At 42.4% G+C, this 24,953-nt stretch overlaps 1 protein-coding gene across 1 annotated transcript in view; it reads left to right on the top strand.

Moving 5' to 3' along the window:
- LOC120913331 (cytochrome P450 2G1-like) overlaps nt 1-24,953 on the top strand; it is a 47,292-nt gene that overhangs the window by 19,198 nt on the left and 3,141 nt on the right. The window contains exons 4-8 of the mRNA XM_040323202.1: nt 4,634-4,794; nt 7,876-8,052; nt 11,686-11,827; nt 17,329-17,516; nt 19,956-20,097. Of these exons, the coding sequence (XP_040179136.1) occupies nt 4,634-4,794; nt 7,876-8,052; nt 11,686-11,827; nt 17,329-17,516; nt 19,956-20,097 (810 nt within the window). The remainder of the gene's footprint in view (nt 1-4,633; nt 4,795-7,875; nt 8,053-11,685; nt 11,828-17,328; nt 17,517-19,955; nt 20,098-24,953) is intronic.

Raw genomic sequence — 24,953 nt, 5'->3', positions numbered from 1 at the left:
TTAATGGCATCCCAGTCTTAGTCCGTAGGGTTCAATATTGAGTTGGCCCACCCTTTGCAGCTATAATTGCTTCAACTCTTCTGGGAAGGCTGTCCACAAGGTTTAGGAGTGTCTATGGGAATTTTTGACCATTTTTCCAGAAGCGCATTTGTGAGGTCAGACACTGATGTGAAACGAGAACGCCTGGCTCTCAGTCTCCACTCAAATTCATCCCAAAAATGTTCTATTGGGTTGAGGTCAGGACTTGCTTTGTACACTGTTGCGCAGAGAACAAGGGGCCAAGCCCAACCCCTGAAAAACAACCCCACACCAGAATCCCCCCTCCACCAAATGATTTGGACCAGTGCACAAAGCAAGGTCCATAAAGACATGGATGTATGAGCTTGGGGTGGAGGAAATTGACTGGCCTGCACAGAGTCCTGACCTAAATCTGATAGAGCATCTTTGGGATGAATTAGAGCGGAGACTGCGAGCCAGACCATCTCGTCCAAACATCAGTGCCTGACCTCACAAATGTGCTTCTGGATGAATGGTCAAGCATTCCCATAGACACACTCCTAAACCTTGTGGACAGCCTTCCCAGAAGAGTTGAAGCTGTTATAACTACAAAGGGTGGGCCAACTCAATATTGAACCCTACGACTAAGACTAGGATGCCATTAAAGTTCAAGTGCGTGTAAAGGCAGGCATCCCAATACTTTTGATTATATAGTGTATTTTTCACTATGTTTGTCATCACTCTGTATGATTTTGGTAAAAGAAAATCTAGAACAAATCTTGGCTCTAGGACTTAGGCCTCGTACACGACCAAGAATCTCGTCGTAAATGAAACATTGTTTTCCTTGACGAGGTTCTTGTCAGGCTTGAAGAGAATCTTGTCAAGCTTTCTTTGCGTACACACTGTCAAGACAAAATCTCATTGTTCTCAAACGCGGTGACGTACAACACGTACGATGGCAGGGGAAGTTCGATTCCACTGGCGCCACCCTTGGGGCTGCTTTTGCTAATCTCATGTTACCGCGTGTTAGTAAAAGTTTGATGAGAGACGATTCACGCTTTTCAGTCTGTTACAGCGTGACGAATGTGCTATCTCCATTACAAACGCTACTTTTACCGAAGGTGAGCTCCCGTCTCATACTTTATTCTGAGCATGCGCGGGTTTCTAAGCATACACACGAACGTATTTCTCATCGTAAGCCAGCCTGACGAGAAACACGACGAGGAAATTGAGACTCCCGACGAGAAAAAAGATAGCATGTTCTCTTTTTTTCTCGTCGAGATCCACAACAGTGATCTCGACGAAAAACATACACACGGCCGTTTTTCTCGGCAAAAATGCTCTGCCAGCAAATGGTCATGTGTACGAGGCCTCAAACGTAAAAAATTGGAGTCCCAACATTATATAGAAAGATTTTCAAACAAAGAATCTGAAGTAGCGTCTCAACAACCGTATAAATTTAACACTAAAATGATCAAAGGAAAAGTGAGATCTGCAGACCATGAACCTTATGCCCCGTGCACACGACCGGATTTCCCATCTGGAAAAAGTTGGATGGTCTTTACAACAGAATTCCGCTCAAGCTTGTCTTGCATACACACGGTCACACAAAAGTTCTCTGAACTTTTGAGCATTAAGAACGCGATGACGTACAACACTACGACTAGGCAAGAAAAAGAGGTTCAATGCAATATTCACAAAAATCTAAACTTTAATGTTAAAGTGGCTGTAAACCCAATTTTTTTTTTTTTTGATGTCACAATGTAGAGAATAAGATTTCCTATCATCTGTACCCAGTCTTGCCACACAGAGTTAATCCAGCTCTGAGCAATCCTCTTTTATTGTTCAGTGAAAATTAATAGACTTCCAGATAAAAACCTGTCTAAATAAAAAGTCCTTTCCTCTCTCCTTGCTTTGAGTGTCAGGTTATTTACATATCTAGCTTGGACATGTTTATCATATGTTATGTTATGTTTATCATAATATGAGGTGATCCACAGTTCATTGTATATTACCAGGATGTGTTATGTGGGGGAGGGGTGGATTTCTCACTTTTTATACTGTGGATCACATCATATTATGATTAACATAACATATGATAAACATGTCCAAGCTAGATATGTAAATAACCTTTCACTCAAAGCAAGGAGCGAGGAAAGGACTTTTTATTTAGACAGGTTTTTATCTGGAAGTCTGTTAATTTTCACTGAACAATAAAAGAGGATTGCTCAGAGCTGGATTAACTCTCTGTGGCAAGACTGGGCACAGATGATAGGAAATCTTATACTCTACATTGCGACATAAAAAAAAAAAAAATGGGGGTTTACATCCACTTTAAAGAACACACATTAATTTCCGACTGAATTTTGGCTCAAACTTGAGTTGCATACACACGGTCACACAAAATTACGACCGTCAAGAACGCGGTGACGTACAACACTACGACGAGCTGAAAAAAATTAAGTTCAATGCTTCCAAGCATGCGTCGACTTGATTCCGAGCATGCATGTTTTTTTTGCACATCGGAATTGCATACAGACAATCGGAATTTCCGACAAGAATTTTTCCTGTCGGAAAATTTGAGAACCCGCTCTCAAATTTTTGCCGTCGGAAATTCCGACAGAAAAAGTCAGATGGGGTCTACACACGGTCGGAATTTCCAACCAAAAGCTCACATCAAACTTTTATTGTCGGAAATTCCGATTGTGTGTACGCAGCATAAGTTTGGGTACACACTATGTTAGTGCCATGTAAGTGTAGTTCCCCCAAGCGTGGCTAGAGTGCTAATGTTATGATTTTTGTTAGTGTAGATACTTTTTTCTGGGTCAGGGTTGAGTGACTGAGGCAGGGTATGACTCACAGACAACACCTCTGAGATCTCCCCCTACTTCTAGAAACAAGCAGAAGGTTCTAGAAGGATGGGAGTGGAGGAGAAGAGGAACTACCTTGAGTATTCATGAGGGCCCTGAAACAATGCCCAACAGAAGGGTTGGCAGGGGGCAGGCCCCCTAAAATACTCAGGGTCAGCCCAGCTGGGGGCAGTGTGGAGTTGAGGTAGAAGATGGAGATGAAGTGTTAGGCTGTCGAAGGCCTTGGAGAGTAGCCCACTAGTCTGGGGAGGGTGAACTCAGGCTTGGGCTAAAATGAAGATCTCCTAAACGTTCACTGTTTAGGAGAAATTCCACAAAGCAGAAGCCCTTGACACCATCGGTGCATGTGCTTTAAAGGAACGGCCAATTAGATGGCCGGAGCCCACGAACCTGGAAGGAAGACCAGGGGAAGATGGAAGCCCTGTCAACGGTGACAGCGTGCCGTTGGAGAGCTACGTTCTAAGGTAAGTCTCTCATAATGTGCTAGTATGCGATGCGTACTAGCACATTATGACATTTCCTTGCAGGGGTAACATCCCCCCCCCCCCCGAGTTTACCACTGCTTTGAAGCGGAGTTAAAAAAGTGGAACTTACGCTTATGTGGTTCCTCCCCCACTCAGATGCCACATTTTGCACCTTTCAGGGGGGGAGGGGGGAGCTGGTACCTGTTTTTGACAGGTACCATGTCCCTACTTCCGTCGGACCTTGCTGCGGTGAGGTACGTTTGCAGTTCTGCCCCCTTCTCCCCCTTTCCCTGCTGCCGGGCCAATAAGAGAGCGCAGCGCACTTCGGGTATGCGCGGTAAGGAACCGGCTTCACTGCCGTGTTCCCTTACCAGCAACGCCGGTGGCAGCACTGACAGTGGATGGAAACATCGCTGGACTCCAGGACAGGTAAGTGTCCTAATATTAAAAGTCAGAAGCTACAGTATGTGGTTGAAGGGGGGGGGGACTCTAACTTTGAAAGCAATGTAAAATGTATGTAGTGTGGAGATATTTTAACATAGAGTTATTGTAAAGTTAACCAATGCATGCAGCCACTGCCAATGTTGGGGTTGGACATCTAAGCATCAATAAGCTGTGTTTATTAAAGGTCTAGTCCATTTGAAAGTAATGACATTAAACATGTAAAGTGGTATAGGTATGCAATATACTGTATGGCAAATAATACTAATATTAATATGTACATAACATTGGTACTTTACTAGGCATTTTGCATTTAAAGTGGTTGTAAACCCTCACATATACCCAATAAAGTGACTGGCCTCAGGTGATACACAGAGATGCAACAAATCCCCCTACATAAGTTGTACCTGTTTATCTGTAGTCGTCTCTCCTCTATATTCATTCAAAGTCCAGAATTTATAAAGCTTGTCTGAGCGTTCAAAAAGCAGGGGGCGGAGAGCTAAACTTACTCGCTGCAGAACTCAGCGAGGAGAGTTCGGAGAGATGATTGGAGGGAAGGGACACGCCCCCTTTAACAGAGCACACAGAAACAGAGCTGAGGCTGTAAATCAGCTGGAGATCCCTCCCCGTTACCATTTTTGTCAGGAAAACTTGTCAGAAGTGACTCATGCCGATAGTAGAGGAATGAGGCAGCAGACACAAATGACACTTAGTGCTCTGACTAGAGACAAGTACACACTATAGAGGGATATGTTTTGTTCATATTTTTTGTCTGAGGTTTACAACCACTTTAAACCCCCACGCCAACTTTTTGTGCCAGTGCATCTAAACTTCTTACCACAAATACATCTTCCCTTTTAGAATCACCGATAAATCCCACCAATCGCCTGGTCCAGTCTGTGTCCAATGTCATCTGCTCTGTAGTGTTTGGAAGCAGGTTTGAGTATGAAGATATGAAGTTTCTGAGACTTCTCAGTATGTTCAATGAAACATTCCAGCTCATGGGCTCCACCTGGGGACAGGTAACTAAAGATTTTGTTTTGTAAATGTCTTTACCTTATGGAGGAAATAGAGGTAAAAATTCATTTCTTTTTAACGGGTATCAATTCATTGAAGTTGAATACCCATCAAGCACCATTTTTAACTGTTTGCTGCCCGCCGCACGCAGATATACGTCTGCAGCATGGCACGGGCAGGCAAAAGGACGTACCTGTACATCCCCTTTTAGAAGCGGTTGTTGCGGCCGCCACGATCTCCGTGAGCCCGCCCGCGGTCGTCTCACAGAGAGATAGAATGGGGAGATGTTAGTGTAAACACAACATCTCCCCGTTCTGCCTAGTGACACTGTCACTGATTGTGTTCCCTGTCATCAGGAACACGATCAGTGATGTGTCACAGCAAGCCACGCCCCCTAGAAGAATCACTCCTTAGGGAACACTTAACCCCTACAGCTCCCCTAGAGGTTAACCCCTTCACAGTAATCAGTGCCTTTTTATAGCACTGATCGCTGTAAAAATTACAATGGTCCCAAAAATGTGTCATAAGTGTCCGATGTGTTCGCCATAATGTCGCAGTCACGATAAAAATCGCAGATCGCTGCCATTACTTGTAAAAAAAAAAATATTAATAAAAATGCTCCCCCACAAAGTCTTCATTACCCTGGGATCCTTACATGATTTCAATAAACAAAATACAGGAAGAGAAGCAGGGTACTTTATTGGGACCTGGAGAGGAGCCTCTCTGATGGACACAGAGAGGGCTTCTGTTAGAGAGTCTGTTAGACCCCCAGACATACTACAGACATGATACAGAAGATGGTCAGAGACTGCAGACATAGTAAAGGAGATGGTCAGAGACTACAGAACTCTGCCACTTAGGTCCCAGGAGATCGCCTGTCCACTCATAGAGCGGAGTGCGACTTGCGCATGCGAAGTGAGTGCCCGGCCGTGAAGCCGAAAGCTGGCACGGCCGGGTGCTCACAATGTGAATGGAGGCGCTGGCCGGTAAGGGGGGGAGGAGTGGAGCTCCGGGCGGCCGCGTCGCTAGACCGTGGAACAGGTAAGTGTCTGTTTATTAAAAGTCAGCAGCTACACTTTTTGTAGCTGCTGACTTTTAATAAACACTAAAAGGCTGGAAATCTGCTTTAGAGAAAAAACAAGGAGAGATGCGCCTCTGGGTGCAATAGTTGTAACAGGCTTTAATAAACATATAGCTAGATTCAGGTACATGGCCACAACTTTGCGGCGGCGTAGCTTAAGGCATTTAAGCTACGCCGCCGTAAGTTAGCGAGGCAAGTACATGATTCACAATGTACTTGCCTGCTAAGTTACAGCGGCGTAGCGTAAATGCGGCGGGCGCAAGCGCGCCTAATTCAAATTCGGCTGAGGTAGCGTGTTTTATGTCAATATGCTTTGACCTTACGTTTTTGACGTATTTTTTTAACTGAGCATGCGCCGGGCGCCTACATTTCCCAGTGTGCATTGCGGCTAAGTACGCCGCACGGGCCTATTAATTTAGACGTGGACGTAAACGGTGTAAATCCCTATTCACGGACGACTTACGCAAACAACGTAAAAATTTCGAAGCGGGAACGGCGGCCATACTTTAACATTACTATTCCATCTATTAGATGGAATAACTTTAGGCCTGATAATGCGTTACGGAAACGGCGTAAATGTACTGCGGCGGCCGGACGTACGTTCGTGAATCGACGTATCTACTGATTTACATATTCTACGCCGACCGCAATGGAAGCGCCACCTAGCGGCCAGCCTCAATATTGCAACTTAAGATAGGACGGTGCAAGCCGTCATATCTTAGATATGTTTAAGCGTATCTCTGTTTGAGAATACACTTAAACATAGATCAGCGCAGATTCTGAGTTAGGTCGGCGTATCTACTGATACGCCGGCCTAACTCTACCTGAATCTAGCTAATAGTAAGTAAGACTCACATTTTGCAGAAAGGTAACAAGCGTAACAGTTAGGTAGGTATGTCAGGCGTGAAGACCATCAGTCCATGGCCATCTGTGTCCCCTGACGCAAGGGTCTTGATCCAGGAAGAATCTGTCAGCAGATGTATGGGGCCGGCTTCAAGGACGGGAACTCCAAGGGATTCAGAACGAGGCGTGGGACGCACAAGACGACGGGGCTGTGGGGGATGACGTCACTGTGGTGTCCTGGCTAGTCGCGCTCCTTTCTCAACAGACATTATTATTATTTTCATACCACGTATGGTTTTACTATCTTGTAGATTTTCTTACTGGGTTTTATATGGCCTCTGAAGTTCTTGCGCTTTCACTTATCGTGGAACTCTGCTTTAAACTGTTGTCCAACCAGCCTGGAATGGAGCTTCTCACTGGCAGAAACTGTGGTGTGGCACTGGAACTCAGAGTCACGTATATACCCTGCACTTTAGTCCCTCTCTAGTAGTTTCTAATCTGGCATGCAATTGGACCTGTAACCAACAGATGTGGCCCCTGGATGCCTAACCTGGCTCTAGCCTATGCTGATTATTGAACCCTAAGCTAAAACTAGCTACAGATTTCCAGACCAGAAGGAACATACTTAACTAGACTAGCAGGAGCTACGGATAAACTATATTGCAATAAGCAGGTTCACATACCAATATACTGGAAAGTGACCAGTGCACACATACAGTAGCACAGACCTAGCTATCTGGCACTATGCATGTGAGATAATAACAACTGGGCAGAGACTCATCTGTTACTAGGTTTCAGAAATACACTTATGAAGATATAGACAGCTACAGTTAAAATATGGAAACATAGGAATACTTGCATAATAGTCCTTGCTAATGTTCTGGGTGAAAATACAGCAGCAGTAGAGTAGCAGCCCCTGTGTGGCCAGGTGACTCAGTTCTCTAACTCTCTCTTCGATATCTCTTTCTGGGGTTTTCAAAACACCTCCCCAAGACAGGACGTGCTAATACATAATTATACATGACACTGTGATAATAGCAGCTAACAGTAGGGGGAAGCAGATTCTTACAACTGATTTTTGATGTAAACCATAAAGAAGCATTGATATTGTGTCAACACCCTAATCAGATATACACATTGGATTAATTTGTCAATCTCCCAGCTGCATGACATGATTCCTGAGATAATGGACTATGTTCCTGGACCCCACCAAAGAATAAACAATTTACTGCAAAATCTATTAGACTTTGTGTCTGAGAGAGTAAAGATCAATCAGGAAACCTTGGACCCCTCAGACCCCCGGGATTACATAGACTGCTTTCTTATCAAGATGAATCAGGTAAACTTTTACATTTTTATATATATATATATATATATAATTATTTTTCAGACTAACCAGGGGCGCTGGTTTCAAGAAACTATTAGATAAGCACCTGAATGACCACAACATACAGGGATATACAATGTAAAGCCTCATTTACACGACCGGACATCCATTTGACTACACGATCGGATTATCCTCCATCGGACATTTGTTGTCGAAAAGTTTGAGAGCATTCACAGCGAACATTTGTCCGATGAAAAAGAAAAAACAATTGTCTGATGGAGCATAAATGGTCGGATTGTCCGACCAAACAAGTCCGTCGGATCGCTGCTGTCAAAAAGTCTGATCATGTGTATAGGCCCATAACCTCGATCTGACTTTTTGACAACAACGGTCCGACGGACATGTTTGATCGGACAATCCGACCGTGTGTACGCTACATCGGAGGGTGTCAGGGAACCAACCGTGGAAGAGCTGTCAGACGTGCTCTTCACGGACCAGCAAGCGCAGTGCGCATGCGCGCGCAAATGCGCGCAACGCGCATGCGCGCACAAACGGGCAACAACTCTGCAAATCCTGTATTCTTCACTGCGCATGCGTGTGCGCCAGTACGCACGCAATGCGGGCGGGACTCCTGGCGTCAGTGCCCTATTTAAAGACTTGCTGCAGCAGTTACCAACTGCTGCATGATCGTTAGCCTGTGTGTGTTCCTGAGCCCTTGTTCCTGTGTTCCTGTTTACCCGTTGACGACCCGGCTTGCCTGACCTGACTTCTCCAGTGTATGACCCCGGCTTGTCTTTCGGATTACCCTTATCCTGTTCCTGCCTGATTGTTCCAGTGTATGACCTCGGCTTGCCTTCTGACCTACTCCAACTACATCCTGCTTCCTGTGCATGACTTCCGGCTTGGCTACTGACTCCGCCCCTGAGTTTCCCTGCGAACCTACCTCATCTGGTACTTCCGTGGTACCCCTGCCTAACTACGTATCCTGGTGGATAGCTGAGCTTCTACACCTTCTCAGCAAGTCGCAGCTGGCAACCCCTGCATCTCCGGGCACAGCACCCCCTGTCTCACCTCCAGGGGGCGTTCTGCACTCAGTCGCAAGGGAAGCCCTCTCAGCACTTCGGCCTCTGGTAAGGTACGTGACAGAGGGTGGCGGTAAAGAGCTGAAGAACCATGTGATTTGGTGAAAGTTGTCTGAAAAAGTCCTGCTGTGTGTATGCATACCAAGTTCACGGCCAATGCCCATTCGGAGCAAAATCCATTGAAAAGTCAAATGGAAGTCTGATTGTGTGTACGAGGCTTAATACTGACATATAATCACACGCATAGGTTGGACTTGATGGACTTTTAGATCAGCTTTTTAATACTGCAGCTTGGAGTGAGCAAATGACGGGTTTCTGTGTTGGAATTAAACCAACTAAATTCTAGACATGTGCACACTGAAATATTTTGTTTCTGAATTTCGTTTTGGTCCGAAAAATACATTAATTTAGTTACTCCCGAAATTCGTTTTTAGTTATTTTGTTTTGTTAAAAATTGCATTCGTCCGAAAATCCGAATTAATTAAGGTTGAATCTGTCATTGAAGGCTTATGGTGCCTGATGACTGTTCTAAGAAGATTCGACGGAGCAGCTAAACTGTACGACGCCGCAATCATACATTTTTGGCCGAATGCTCCGCCCACAAGCTATAGAAGAATTCTTATTTTGTATGACACTAGTAATAATTATATTTATAAATAATTATTACTAATCAACCAACATTAGAATTCTTCCATAGCCTATGGGCGGAACATTTGACCGGAAATGTAGGATTGCGGCGTCGTACAGTTTAGCTGCTTGTCGAATCTTCTTAGAACTTTCGACAGACACCATAAGCCTTCATTGGCAGATTCAAAGTTTGTATGTTTTTCGCTGCTTCGTCGAATCTTCGTCGTTCACGACGAATGGTCTACCCCAACACTGTCGCTATAATGTCGAATCTTTTCTCTCTATGTCGAATCTTTCCTCTCTATGTAAAATAATCTTGGACTAAAAGAGTTAAGGTTAGGCACATTTGACCACAGGTTCGATAGACACAGATCGCTATTGTCAGAGTCATGTCAAATCTCCTATCTATATCGAACTGTTGTAGCAAACGAAAACCTTAATAAAGCATATTTTTTATGTCGGATCTTTCGGATTTCAGATTTTGCGTGTTCATTTGCGTTTGTTAAATCGATAACGAAAATACCTGAAATTCGTACGAAAATGCATTCGGACGAAAACTAAATTCCTATCTACATTTTTGCAAACCAGATTAGAGGGTTGGTTTACAGTGAATCGGTTACAGAGCTGTCCCTTTCAAACAACTAAAACCATGTAGGCCTCTTTCTAGGCGGGGCCTCAGTAAAGGTACCTGCCCAGAAGGAACCACACAGATAGGGTCTCCTGTACAGGAAAAACTTCATAGTGAATACTCAAAGTTATAATGATCACAATGGAATAACAGTATGGCACACTGGTGTCCAAAACAGTCTTAATATGGCTTATTGGTCATGTAACTCACAGTAATGTTACCAGAGGATGGCCACTGATGAAGAAGTGGTGGTATCTGGTATACCTACAGCAGGACATTCTCACTGAGGAAGATCCTGAGAATGCTTTGCCAATGCCAGAGGGTGTCCCCTGAGCTAGTTCTAGTCTTTTGGAAACTTTCTCTGCACTGTCCCTAGCCAGCAGGTTCTTTTCCCTAACCTGCCACTTACTCAAAGCACTGGCCAGTGACAAAAGATCCACTTCTGTATTTAAAGACGTCTTTATTAGGATGCCAACCTGAATTCTCACAAGAACTTGGCATCAAATCAGACACCTACCTTCCCAGAGAAGACTTCTGAAATCCATAACGGGACAATGCCTGCAATTGTCTACACATTAGCACCTCTTGAATTGTTTTTCAAGCCAAAACTTTTTTTCATATTTTTGGACAGCATGGGGAAGGGTTCAAAACCCACCTGGAATTTAAAACGATCTGTCGCTCCGATGGAGAGATTCCCCTCACTTTCTGTGCTGCTTCCCTAAGCTGGGATAGTTGGCAAGTATGAAGCAGCTGCTTTGGGCCCCACAACAATGACAGGGCCCAGGTGCCCCTTTTGCCCTGTCTTAAAGATGGCCCTGAATATAGCGCAACACAACATTCAGCATAACAGCAGGATGTGAAAGTAACCTGCTAGTAAGGAGGGAAATGTCTCCTTCATCATGTTTCTGTAGTCCATCACCTGGCTTCATATCATTTTTCTATACGGTTATTTACAATGTTTGTAACTATGGGGGTTATTTACTAACGGCAAATCCACTTTGCACTACAAGTGCAAACTACAAGTGCACTTGAAATTGCACTGAAAGTGCACTTGAAAGTGCAGTCGCTGTTGATCCGAGGGGGACATGCAAGGAAAATAAAAAACAGCATTTTAGCTTGCACATGATTGGATATTAAAATCACCAGAGCTTCCCCTCATTTCAGATCTACCCCTCAGGTTTACAGCGACTGCATTTCCAAGTGCACTTTCAATGCAATCTCAAGAGCACTTTGCACTTGTAGTTTGCACTTGTAGTGCAAAATTGATTAACCCCCGTTGTGTCTTTTACATTTACTTTGTATTTCCAGGAAAGGCAAAATCCATCTTCAGAATTTAACATAAAGAGCCTGTTGTTGACCGTCCTTCAGCTGTTTTTTGCAGGAACAGAAACAGTGTCTAGCACCCTCCGTCACGGTCTTCTTATCCTTGTTCACTACCATGAGATACAAGGTACAATGTGTTCATAGCATTACAGGGCTGAACCTGGCTTTATTTAAAGTGTACAGTCTAGCATAGTTACATTGGTCTAGCTTGGATGAAGGTATGCATATCTCCTACCTCTGATACTACTGTAATCGTCACTATCTTCTAGGTTAGGGTGACCAGACGTCCCCGGTTTCCAGGGACACTCCCCGGACTGAGGACGCTGTCCCGGGAACAAGTCTGTCCTGGTTTTGTTCCCGACAGGGGCGGCGCCAGGTGGGGGCATGGGTGTGCTTAAAGTGGAGTTCCACCCAGAAGTTGAACTTCTGCTTTAAGCACTCCTTGCCCCCTTACATGCCACATTTGGCATGACATTTTTTTTGGGGGGGGGGCTTTGTTAGGAGTGGGACTTATTGTCCCACTTCCTCCTTCCGCTTTTTGTAGCTGCTGACTTTTAAACATAAAAAGCCTGGAACTCCGCTCTAATCACCCCCAAAAATTATTTAAGCACCATCATAGCACCCCCAAAATTCAGATGCCCCTACTTGCATATGTCACAATTTAATTTTAATTTTTGTACCAGTATATCCTCTATTGATGCCAGAAGGCTGGGGACTCTTTTTTTTTCCTGTGGAGGGATACAGCTGCTCTGGCTGCATAAGTCAATAATCTTTGGTTAAACCCGGAAGCCTGATTTCAGAGGCAAATTGATATAAAGTTGCAAAACAAAGTATGTGAACCCTTTGGAATGATATGGATTTCTGCACAAATTGGTCATAAAATGTGACCTGATCTTCATCTAAGTCACAACAATAGACAATCAACAGTCTGCTTAAACTAATAACACACAAAGAATTAAATGTTACCATGTTTTTATTGAACAAACCATGTAAACATTCACAGTGCAGGTGTTAAAAGTATGTGAACCCCTAGACTAATGACATCTCCAAGAGCTAATTGGAGTGAGGTGTCAGCCAACTGGAGTCCAATCAATGAGATGAGATTGGAGGTGTTGGTTACAGCTGCCCTGCCCTATAAAAACACACATCAGTTCAGGGTTTGCTTTTCACAAGAAGCATTTCCTGATGTGAATGATGCCTCACACAAAAGAGCTCTCAGAAGACCTACGATTAAGAATTGTTGACTTGCATAAAGCTGGAAAGGGTTATAAAAGTATCTCCAAAAGCCTTGCTGTTCATCAGTCCACGGTAAGACAAACTGTCTATAAATGGAAAAAGTTCAGCACTGCTGCTACTCTCCCTAGGAGTGGCCGTCCTGTAAAGATGACTGCAAGAGCACAGCGTAGACTGCTAAATGAGGTGAAGAAGAATCCTAGAGTGTCAGCTAAAGACTTACAAAAGTCTCTGGCATATGCCAACATCCCTGTTAGCGAATCTAAGATACGTAAAACACTAAACAAGAATGGATTTCATGGGAGAAGCCACTGCTGTCCCAAAAAAACATTGCTGCATGTTTACAGTTTGCACAAGAGCACCTGGATGTTCCACAGCAGTACTGGCAAAATATTCTGTGGACAGATGAAACCAAAGTTGAGTTGTTTGGAAGAAACACACAACACTATGTGTGGAGAAAAAGAGGCACAGCACACCAACACCAAAACCTCATCCCAACTGTGAAGTATGGTGGTGGGGGTATCACGGTTTGGGGCTGCTTTGCCTCAGGGCCTGGACATATTGCTATCATTGAAGGAAAATGAATTCCCAAGTTTATCAAGACATTTTGCAGGAGAACTCAAGGCCATCTGTCCACCAGCTGAAGCTCAACAGAAGATGGGTGTTACAACAGGACAACGACCCAAAGCATAGAAGTAAATCAACAACAGAATGGCTTAAACAGAAGAAAATACGCCTTCTGGAGTGGCCCAGTCAGAGTCCTGACCTCAACCCGATTGAGATGCTGTGGCATGACCTCAAGAAAGCGATTCACACCAGACATCCCAAGAATATTGCTGCCCTAAAACAGTTCTGTAAAGAGGAATGGTCAAGAATTACTCCTGACCATTGTGCAGTCTGATCTGCAACTACAGGCCCCCCCCCCAGCTGTGTAGGCACAAAGGGATTGTGAGGGGTCAGACCTAGTACGTGATCCTGCACTTCCGGATCTGGGGCGCACACACCTGAAAACTTAGAGCGGTGTAACTTAAATGGCTTAAGTTTCCTAAGGCGCAATTGTACGTGAATCTGGCCCCATGTGTATAAGGTCTCCTGTATTTTGAAACCTAGGGCATTTGTCATCTAATTTCCTTCCAAATTTATATAGCCTCTTTGGGGTGTAATAGACTCTATGTAGTAAAAATAGATGTGATACGCTCTTTGATGAGGCGAGTGACACCGATGTCCCTAGCTCCAGTATCCGTTCCCATTGTTCAGTTGGTATGAGGCCTATATCCTCCTCCCAGCTTTGTTTATTTTTTCCCAATCTATCTCCCCCATAGACCCATCACTAATCTGTGCATATAAGTCTGAGACAGTGCCGGCCCAAGACATTGTGCTGCCTGGGACCAAGAATGAAATGCTCCCCCCCCCCCAGAAAAAAAATCACGCCAACCAAAAGGCCCCCACATTTATTATTTTATATCATGATAACTAAAGGGGACCCGTCATGGCTCTATACATGTATAAAGGAGTATAAAGAGGACCTGTCATTACTCTTTACATGTAAAGGAATATCAAGAGGACCTGTCATGGCTCTATAAATGTATATATGACTATAAAGAGTACTTGACATGGCTCTATACATGTATAAAGGAGTATAACGAGGGCCTGTCATGGCTCTATAGATGTATAAAGAGGACCTGTCATGGCTCTATACATGTATATAGAGGACCTGTCGAGACTCTTTACATGTAAAGGAATATAGAGGACCTGCCATGGCTCTATAAATGTATATAGGAGTCTAAAGAGGACCTGTCATGGCTCTATACATGTATAAAGGAGTATAACGAGGGCCTGTCATGGCTCTATAGATCTATAAAGAGGGCCTGTCATGGCTCTTTACATGCATATAGGCGTATAAAAGGACCTGCCATGGCTCTATACATGTATCCAGGAGTATAAAGGGACCTGTGAATTGCCGGCGGCCACAATGTCTTTTGCGCAAACTAATCAATGTACGCTAATTGTGTTTTTTTTTTTGGTACCAAAAATATGTAGAAGAATACATATTGGCCTAAACCAGTGTTTCTCAATTCCAGTCCTCAGGCCCCCCCAACAGGTCAGGTTTTCAGGATTTCCCTCAGATGAAAAGGCTGTGGTGATTACTAAGGCAGTGAAACTGATCAAATCACCTGTGCAAAATAATGGAAATCCTGAAAACCTGACCTGTTGGGGGGGCCTGAGGACTGGAATTGAGAAACACTGGCCTAAACTGAAGAAAATAGTTTATTTTTCTAAATTTTGGGGATATTTATTATAGCAAAAAGTTAAAAAATATATATATTTATAGAAAAAAAAAAAAAACGCAGAGGTGATCAAATATCACCAAAATATAGCTCTATTTGTGGGAAAAAAAGGACATCAATTTTATTTGGGTGCTGCCTGGTACCCATGGTACCACCCGGTCCCATCATAGGGCCGGCCCTGGTCTGAGATAATGCCCTTGGAGATTTCTGACTTAATTAGCCGTTGAAGGTGGGGGATTTTTTGCCATCTCACCGGGTGCACTTTGAATTGGACTTGAAGGGAGTGTCTAATCTGCAAGTAGGTATAGAACAAGAAGTTTGGAATAGCATATTCTTTACTTAATTCCGCAAAGGATTTCAGTGTGTTACCTGCATATAATTGTACCAATCTGGTTATACCTAACTTTTCCCATTCTTTTAGTTTCCCCGTAGCTACAATTTCCTGTAAATTTTTGTTTTCCCAAAGTGGGAAGTATTCTGTTGGCTCCTTATACCCCTCCTGCCTGCCATGTTCTTTTAACCATCCTAAGGCTCCATGCACACTGAAGCTGATAAAAGCTATTAAAAAAACGCCAGTAGCTTTGCAGGGAGCCTTTCAACGTTTTTTTAGCGTTTTTGCAATAGCTTTAATCAGCGTTTTTTAGTGTAGCTTTTTTTTTTTTTTTTTTACTTTTTTTTTCTTCAATGGATAAAAAACGCTGGCGCCAGTTTTTTTGAGAGTTTTTAAGCATTTTTGGCCGTTTTTGAGCGGCGTTTTGTGTTTTTTAGCGTTTTTCCCCGCCGAAAAACGACACTTTGAACGCAAATTTCGGGCGTTCAGAAAAAAGCCAATAAACCCTAAAGCTCATTAACCCTAAAAAACGCCCAGGTGTGCATGGGCACATAGGCTAACATAGAGTTCAGTTTATGGACTTTAAAAAAAAAAAGCCAAAACGCCAATAAACTGCAGTTTATCAGCTTCAGTGTGCATGGAGCCTTAATGTTGAATTCTTAGCCGAAAAGGAATCGACCTCCAAGGTTTCTATTAAAGAATTATGTGGGGACCCCATTAACATAATTTTCCCATTGGCACTCCCTCCTCCTTCTATACTGCACCCCCCCAAGTGCTGTAGTTGCGCCGCTAAAAAGTAGCTACGGTACGGGGGTGTGGGACAGCCAAACCTCCCTTATTTGTTGGCAATTGTAATGTTTGAAGACTAATCCTCGCCTTTCCCTTTTTCCAAATAAATTCCCTAAAAAGGATTTCTATTTTTTTAAACCATGCTTTACCTATCCATTAAGGAGAATTATGGAACATGTAAAGCAGTTGTGGCATTCAGATCATCTTAATGAGATTACTTCGTCCGGCTACCGATAAGGGAAGTTGTCCCCAAATGTCAGCTTTGCATTTAAATTTAGCTAGAAGTGTCTCTAAGTTGTTACTAATGTATTTTTCTGGGTCTCATGTTACCACTATCCCCAGATAGTCAATTTGTTCCACTATTTTTAACTGGGAGATTTCTACACAAACAGTATTGCCTACTGGATCCACCGGTAAAAGTACCGACTTTTCCCAGTTTATCACCATGCCCGAAAGTCGTCCAAATGCCTCCACTATCTGCAGTGCCGTTTTTAAAGAAGTTGTAGAGTCTCCCAAGAAAAGGAGGATATCATCCACGTAAAATGCAATTTTTTCCTCTCTTACCCTTCTCTGGAACCCTTGTGTATCCTGTCTAGTTCTAATCGCAATTGCCAATGGCTCTTTTGCCAAAGCAAAAAGAAGGGGAGACAGAGGGCATCCCTGCCTTGTCCCCCTTTTTAACTGTTATAATTATTTATAGTTATTATATTATAATTTATGACTTCTTGTTTCAAACTTTATCATACCCGGGATATCTACTAGACTCTGGTTTGGACAGATTTAAGTAAATTTTTTTCTAAGAATTACAGGCATACAATATAAAATGCCAAATTTCCAAAATAATTGTACCGCTTTCAGCATCAAAAATCTGACATACTGTGTATTTATACCGCCAGGGAGGTTAAAGGGGAGGCTACAAGAATAAGCTAGAAACATAGAAAAATATCTAAGAAAATAACAAGGTTCTATGCCCCATTTGCCCTACAGACAAACTGCATCGAGAGATTGATGAAGTAATTGGAGTGAACCGAAGACCTAACATTGAGGACCGAAGCAAAATGCCTTACATGGATGCCGTAATTCATGAGATTCAGAGATTCAGTGATGTTCTGCCACTCAATCTTCCACATGCTTCGCAACAAGATACTAAAATTAATGGCTATACCATACCAAAGGTATCAAGTTGTTTTCTTTTTTTTATTTAAGAAAAAATGCATTTACATATATATATATAGCCTTACCCTAGGAGGCCCCATAGGTCATTTTGGTACTCCTGCCCTGCCACAGTGATGACCTGCCCTGTACCTGGACCCTAGCGACCACTGACACATTTGAAACTGTATAAATGGCCTGTATTAAAGTAAAGGCACAACTTTTTTTTTCCTTTTTGAAAAAAGTAAGAGATGTTCAAGAGGAAGTAAACCCTGATGGGTGTTACTTCCTCTTTGTTTCCCTGCAAAGGTAAAGCATAATGGGCTACTATGCATTGTCCCTCAGGGCATCAGTCTCCAATCAGACCACAGCTCCCCTGATGAAATCTACAGGGTCCATAGCTCCCAACTGTCCAAGATTTTGAGGGACAGTCCCTGATTTGAAGCAATGTCCCTCTGTCCCTCTTTACTCCTCATTTGTCCCTCATTTTGGTCTAATCTATATACAGTGGAACCTCGGATTACGAACATAATTTGTTCCAGGAGAATGCTCGTAATCCAAAGTACTCGCATATCAAAGCGAGTTTCCCCATTGAAGTCAATGGTAACGAAAATAATTTGTTCCACATTGACTTCAATGGCATGCAATACTGCATGCGGCCAGATGTGGGGGGAGCCAAAGAGCCTTGGAAACAGCCGGAAAGGCCCGAGAACATCTTGGCTGACCTCGGAAAGGCTCGGGAAATTAGTGTTTCCGTGTCTTTCCGAGTCTTTCCGAGCATTACCGAACGGTGCTGATCAGCTGCGATCGGCATCATTTGGCTCCGCTCAGCTCTGGCGCCCCCCACCTCAGGCCAAACGCAGTACTGCATACCGCTTTGGCCTGAATCCTGCTCGTTTTGTGAGACAACACTCGCAGACAGATGGTAGGATTTTTTTAAATACAGTGCTCGTATTGCAAAATGCTCGTTAACCGCGTTACACGCAATACGAGATTCCTCTGTAGTTGTATATAAAATGCACTTTTTAGCTTTCAAAAAGTGTTTCCCAGTGCTAAACCTTTCATCCGATTTCTAAATTGCTGCATTTGTAAAATTTAAAAGCCAATATAAAGGAATAGTAGTGGTAAAAAAAAAAAGCCCCTCTGGATTTACTTAACCTTTGTTTTGGTTAATTCTCCTTTAAGGGGGTGTGGCAGGGGGCGTGTCATATGCCTACATACGTTTGTTAGTAGGTGTCCCTCATTCCCATCTCAAAATGTTGAGAGGTATGAGGGTCTGTGGAGGAACAATGATCCTACCTACTCCACACTGATCTGGTTAAACTATGTCTTAGAAGGTGTTTGAGCCCTGATTCATTTGTTGGGTCAGGCAGAGTCTATTTAGACCTTGCTTTGTGTGGCAGGGACAGTGCTTAGGGATAGAGAAAGGTTTTAGAGGAGTAGGGACAGTCCAGGGACTACATCTATCTCATTTCAAGAAGCCTCCCTCTTAGGTGTGGACCACCCAGGTCGCATTGGGCTCCTCATTGCATATGCTGTCAGCATCTTTTAAGCCAACACAGTGGTAAGTGGATCTGAAGGGTAGTGCTTACCCACCTGGCCCAGTTGAGTTGTGTTGGATCTTTCTACACTATGGCCCGGATTCACATACATTGGCACATATTTATGCGAGCGTAGCGTATCTAATATATGCTACGCCGACGCAGTGCACAGAGGCAAGCACAGTATTCATGAAGCCAGTGCTCCCACTCGCTCTCAAATCTATGCTGGGCTTCCTCAGCATAAGTCAGCGTAGGTGGAAGTGGGCGTGAGCCATGCTAATGAGGCGTGACCCCATGCAAATGATGGGCCAAGCGCCATAGAAGTACTTAAAACGAACGGCGAATGCGCCGTCTCGTGGAAGCATCCCAGTGCGCATTCGCAGAATCACGTCGGAACTACTCCCTAAGATACGACGGATCACTGCCTACAACGTAAATGTAACCTACGCCCAGCCATATTCACGTACTACGTAAACGACGTAAAATACGACGACTCTGTTCCCTGGTCCATACCTTTGCATGAGTTGCGCCTCCTATATGTGGAATAACTTTACGCAAACCGTGTATATTATGCGCCAGGCGCAACTATGTTCGTGAATCGGCATATCTCCCTCATTTGCATATGTGCATAGAAAATCGATGGGAGTGGCAAATGCGCCCACGATACGACGGCGTAGGCAAGTTACGTCGGTCGTAGGAAGCCTATTTTCATGAGTATCTAGTTTTGTGGGCACGGCGCACAGATACGACGGCGCATAGTTACACTTACACGGCGTATCTCGAGATACGTCGGCGTAAGTGCTTTGTGAATCCGGGCCAATATTGCTATTGCTTAACTTGGTCTCTGTGCATTCACTACCCACCACAGATTACAAATAAAATGTTAGTATTTACCTACATAAAGCTTTATTCTTTTAACAGGGTACTGATATATATCCAATGCTCTTCTGTGCTCTGAGAGATCCCAGCCATTTTAAGACTCCACATTCGTTCAACCCTGGGCATTTCCTGGATGAGAATGGCAGCTTCAAAAAACAGGACGCCTTCATTCCATTTTCCACAGGTATACAGTTTTCATATAGACCTGTATAGATAAATACATTGATCAAAGAAAACCTCAAGTAGAACTATTGCCAAAATATATATGTATGTACTGTATATTATTTTATGTGTAACTAACACATCATTTTTTTAAATGTTAATGTTGCTGTTAGATCCTTCAAATTAAAGCCCAATCTGTCTAATGCCGCGTACACACGATCGGTTTGTCTGATGAAAACGATGGACCGTTTTCATCAGACCAAACCGATCGTGTGTGGGCCGCATCGGTTATTTATCCATCGGTTAAAAAATTAGGAACTTGTTTTAAAATTATCTGATAGATAAAAAACCTATAAAAAAAACAAACGATTGTCTGTAGGCAGTGCACGTCCATCGGTTAAAAATCCACGCATGCTCAGAATCAAGTCAACGCATGCTTGGAAGCATTGAACTTCATTTTTTTCAGCACGTCGTTGTGTTTTACGTCACCGCGTTCTGACACGATCGTTTTTTTAACTGATGGTGTGTAGGCACGACAGACCATCAGTCAGCTTCATCGGATAACTGATGGAAAAATCCATCAGACCGATTTCAACGGATGGACCGATCGTGTGTACAGGGCATAAGGGTTTCTAAGCAGTTACCAGCAAGTTTTTGGGGTCTCTACTGGGATGATTTCCTATTAGACATGTGCAGTTAAAGTTCGGACAAATTTAGTTTTTTTTGGAAATATCGATGTATCCGAATTTCCAAATTACAATAGTACAAATTTAAAACGAATCTGAAATAACGACAAAAAAAAAAAATCAGACAAAATTCTGATATGAATCAATTTTAAATCGTTTTAGAATTCTAATAGTTTTCAAATTCGAATTTGAAAAGTTTTCACATTTTTAATAGTTTTCAAATTCAAAAAGTTTTCAAATTTGAATAGTTTTCCATTTTCCTAACAGAACAAAATAGAATAGAAAATACAAGATAAATAGAAAAGACTAGAATATAATAGAAACAAACAGAATAGAATAACATAGAATATAACTATCTTCAGAAATTCAAATTTCAAATAGAATACATTAAGAAAATAATAGAATAGAAAAAAAAATAGAATAGACTATGATAGAATAGGAAAGAATATAATAAAAAAAACAATAGAATAGAATAGAAAGAATATACCCATTTCCCACAATTCAAAAAGTATCAATTTAAATGAGAATAGAATAGATTAGAATAGAATAGAAAATAACAGTATAGTATAGAAAAACTACAATAGAATAGAATAGAAAGAACATAACCATCTCCTAAAATTCAAATTTCAAATAGAATACATTTGAAAAAAAAATAATAGAATGGAATAGAGACAAATATAATGGAAAATAAAATAAAATAATAGAATAATCAAATAAAAAAGTGGAATAGAATAGAAAGAATATAACCATTTCCCAAAATTCAAATAGAATCAATTTGAATTTGAATAGAATAGAAAATAATAGATTAGAATAGGAAGATGGTTATATTCATTATATTCTGATGTTTTTTTTTCTATACTATTGAGTTAATTTATATTTGATTCTACTCATTTTTTTTATTCTATTCAAATTCATATTGATTCTGTTTGATTTTTGGAAAATGGTTATATTATTTCTATTCTATTCATTTGTTTTTATTATTTTCTATTCTATTCAAATTTCAGAAGATGATTATAATCTTTCTATTTTATTCTATTATTTTTGCATTATATTGCATTCATTTCTATGCTAGTCTATTCCATTCTATTTTGTTCTTTTAATTTCTATCCTATTTTGTTCTGTTTTACTTTATTATATTATATTCTTTTACTTTCTGTTATATTCTTTTCTATTCTATATATCTTTTTTATTATTCTGTTCCTTTATTTTCTATTCTCTTTGGAAATTGGAAAATGATTCCAATTCGAAAACCTTTCAAATTTGAAAACTTTTGAATTCAAAAACGATTGGAAATTCGAAAACTTTCAAAAACCTTTACAATAGATCCAAATTCAAATAAAAAAAAAAATTGAAACAATTTGGAAGCTAATAAACACATCTTATTACGAAAAACTAATTTAACTAAAATTTAACTAAACAAATGTATGTTAATAACAAAAAAAAAAAAAAAATCCATTCTGCACATGTCTATTTCCTTTCAGGACATTGGGGAGAGTTTTTAATGGTCTTTAGAGCTTCCTGTTCAGAGGGCATCACTCATTTCTTGTATGGGCAAAATGCAACAGACTGTAGATAAATCTCACATTGTGAAGATAAATGTGAAATAATTGCTTTTTGTGATTTTCCCAGTCAGTTCCCCAGGGGTAGGCAACTGTAGTCCTCCATCTGTTGTGGAACTACAAGTCTCATCATGCCTCTGCCTGTAGGAGTAACCATCAATCTTGTGATCATCGTGCCTCTGTCATACTTGTACCTGTCAGTCTTTCAAGTCTCAATTGCCCACCACCTAGGGGCTTTCAGATGTAGTATGGAAGATTGGTGGCCCCCCTCTAATTTTAACAGACAGTGCAGGACATCTGATATCAAAACCATCCCTCAAAGATGCATCAGGAAGACCAAAGCAAGTTTTGGGATGGAAGACTTAAAGGATCAATAAAGGATTTTTTTTTTAGCTAAATAGCTTCCTTTACCTTACTGCAGTCCTGGTTTCATGTCCTCATTGCTCGTTTTTGCTTTGATGTTGCTGTAAAACTGCTCTGATCTCCACACTTCCTGGTTGTCTGTTCCCTTATAACCATCGTACTGGGAGCTTTTCACGGTGGTCTAAGCTGTCATTACTATGTGTCTAAAACTTAAAGAGGAGTTCCACCCAAATTTGGAACTTCCTCTTAACCCACTCCTCTCCCCCTTACATGCCACATTTGGCATGTAATTTTTTTGGGGGGGGAGTGGGGTCTTCAGACTTCCTGTCCCACTTCCTCCTTCCTGTAGGCGACTAAGCTTAATCGCCTTCAGGAAGGGGCTGCTGTAGGCGATCGCCTAGGACACGTCACAGGTCCTAGACGATCTCCTGGCCAATTACACGGCGCGGCGCCAGGCCGCGCCGCTCGCGCATGCGCAGTGCCGCTCGCGCATGCGCAGTGGGTGCCCGGCCGTGAAGCCGAAAGCTGTCACGGCCGGGTGCCCACACTGAGAATGAAGACGCCGGCCGGAGAGGGGGGGAGAGGAGCGGACCCCCGGCCGGCGCGTCGCTGGAGCGCTGGAGCAGGTAAGTGTCTGTTTATTAAAAGCCAGCAGCTACACTTTATGTTGCTGCTGACTTTTAATAAACATACAAATGGCTGGAACTCCCCTTTAACAGAACCAATCAGATTCATTTTAAAAACAAAACACTGCCCTGGATTTGTTTGTTTTTGTTCTGTGGGTCTCGTTACTTCACATAAACATGAAACCAGTTTAAAAACGAAAGTGAAACTGTAGGCACATTATATGATTGAATTTAATTTATTTTTAATCATTTTTAAAAGGAATCAGTTAACTTTTATGTCTCTATACCCTGTAAACAGTCATTTCAGCAAAAAAAATGTTTTCCTTTAGTGACCCTTTAAGGCCTGTACACACGACCGGATATTCCGTCTGTATGCTCCATGGGACAATTGTTGTCGGAATTTCCGGTAACAAATGTTGGCTGTGCATGCTCTCAAATTGTCCAACAATCAATGTGTATTCCGTCAGATTATCCGATCGTGTGTACACAAATCTGTCAGACTTAAATCCAAAGTACAAACACGCATACTCCGAATTAATGCTAAACATCCGACAACATTAGCAGAAGTTGCCCAAAGGGTGGCGCTAAAGAGCAGAAAAAACACATACAGTGGAAGCTCGGATTGCGAGTAAGGGCCCTTTCACACGGACGGATAGAATGGTGCTTTTATTTTCTAGTTTTCTACCGCAGCTAAAAGCACACGATGCTTTCCTATGGCCCCATTCACACACAGCGTGTAGCTGCGATTATGTTGCATGCGGTTTGGTGCGAATAGAAAAAATAGAACTGAATGCGTCCAGGTGCGATTTAGCTCAGCTATATGCACTTAACCGCAGGTAATCGCAGTCTTTTGTGTCAACTGTGGATAGCAGCGTGAGAAAAAAAAAAGAACAACAGGAAATGACTACCGCAGCTAAACGCAGCCGCACGTAATCGCAATGTACAAATGCAGCTAATCGCAGTGCCCAGAGCCTTGAATTTCCCTGAAAATGTACATGCTTTTAATTGCGTCAAAACTGCCGTCCGTCTGAAAGGGGCCTAACGCAGTTAACGAGCGTTTCGCAATACGAGTACTGTATTTCCTAAAATCCTAACTTGCGAAATGAGCAGGATTCAAACGATCGGAAAGGCACGAGGACAGTTAGGCTGACCACGGCAAACCTCGGAAAGGCTCGTGAACGGAGTCTTTCCGAGGTTTGCCGAGGTCAGCCGAACTGTCCTCGGGCCTTTCTGGCCGTTTCTGAGGCTCTCCGGCACCCATTGAAATTAATGCGGAACAAATTATTTTCATTTTCATTGACTTCAATGGGGAAACTCGCTTTGATATACGAGTACTTTGGATTACGAGCATTCTCCTGGAATGGATTATGCTCGTAATCCAAGGTTCCACTGTAGTTTTGTGAATGTTGGCTGAAAAAGTTCTGCCGTCTGTATGCAGAACAAGTTCACAGCCAACGCGCTTCAGACAAAATCCCATGGCTTTGTCCGATTGAAGTCCGTTCGTGTGTACGAGGCTTGAGCTTAGTGAGTGGTCCTCTTAGCAACTTCCCACCTAACATCTTTTGATTAAAAAATTTACGAGCTAGGCTAAAAATTGTTGGCCAAACAGTGTTTGCATTGAATGCCTATAGACTGAATAATAAA

This window comes from Rana temporaria, chromosome 9, assembly GCF_905171775.1.
Source record: "Rana temporaria chromosome 9, aRanTem1.1, whole genome shotgun sequence".
Classification (NCBI taxonomy): Eukaryota; Metazoa; Chordata; class Amphibia; order Anura; family Ranidae; genus Rana; species Rana temporaria.
This window is presented reverse-complemented; position numbering and strand designations above follow the sequence as displayed.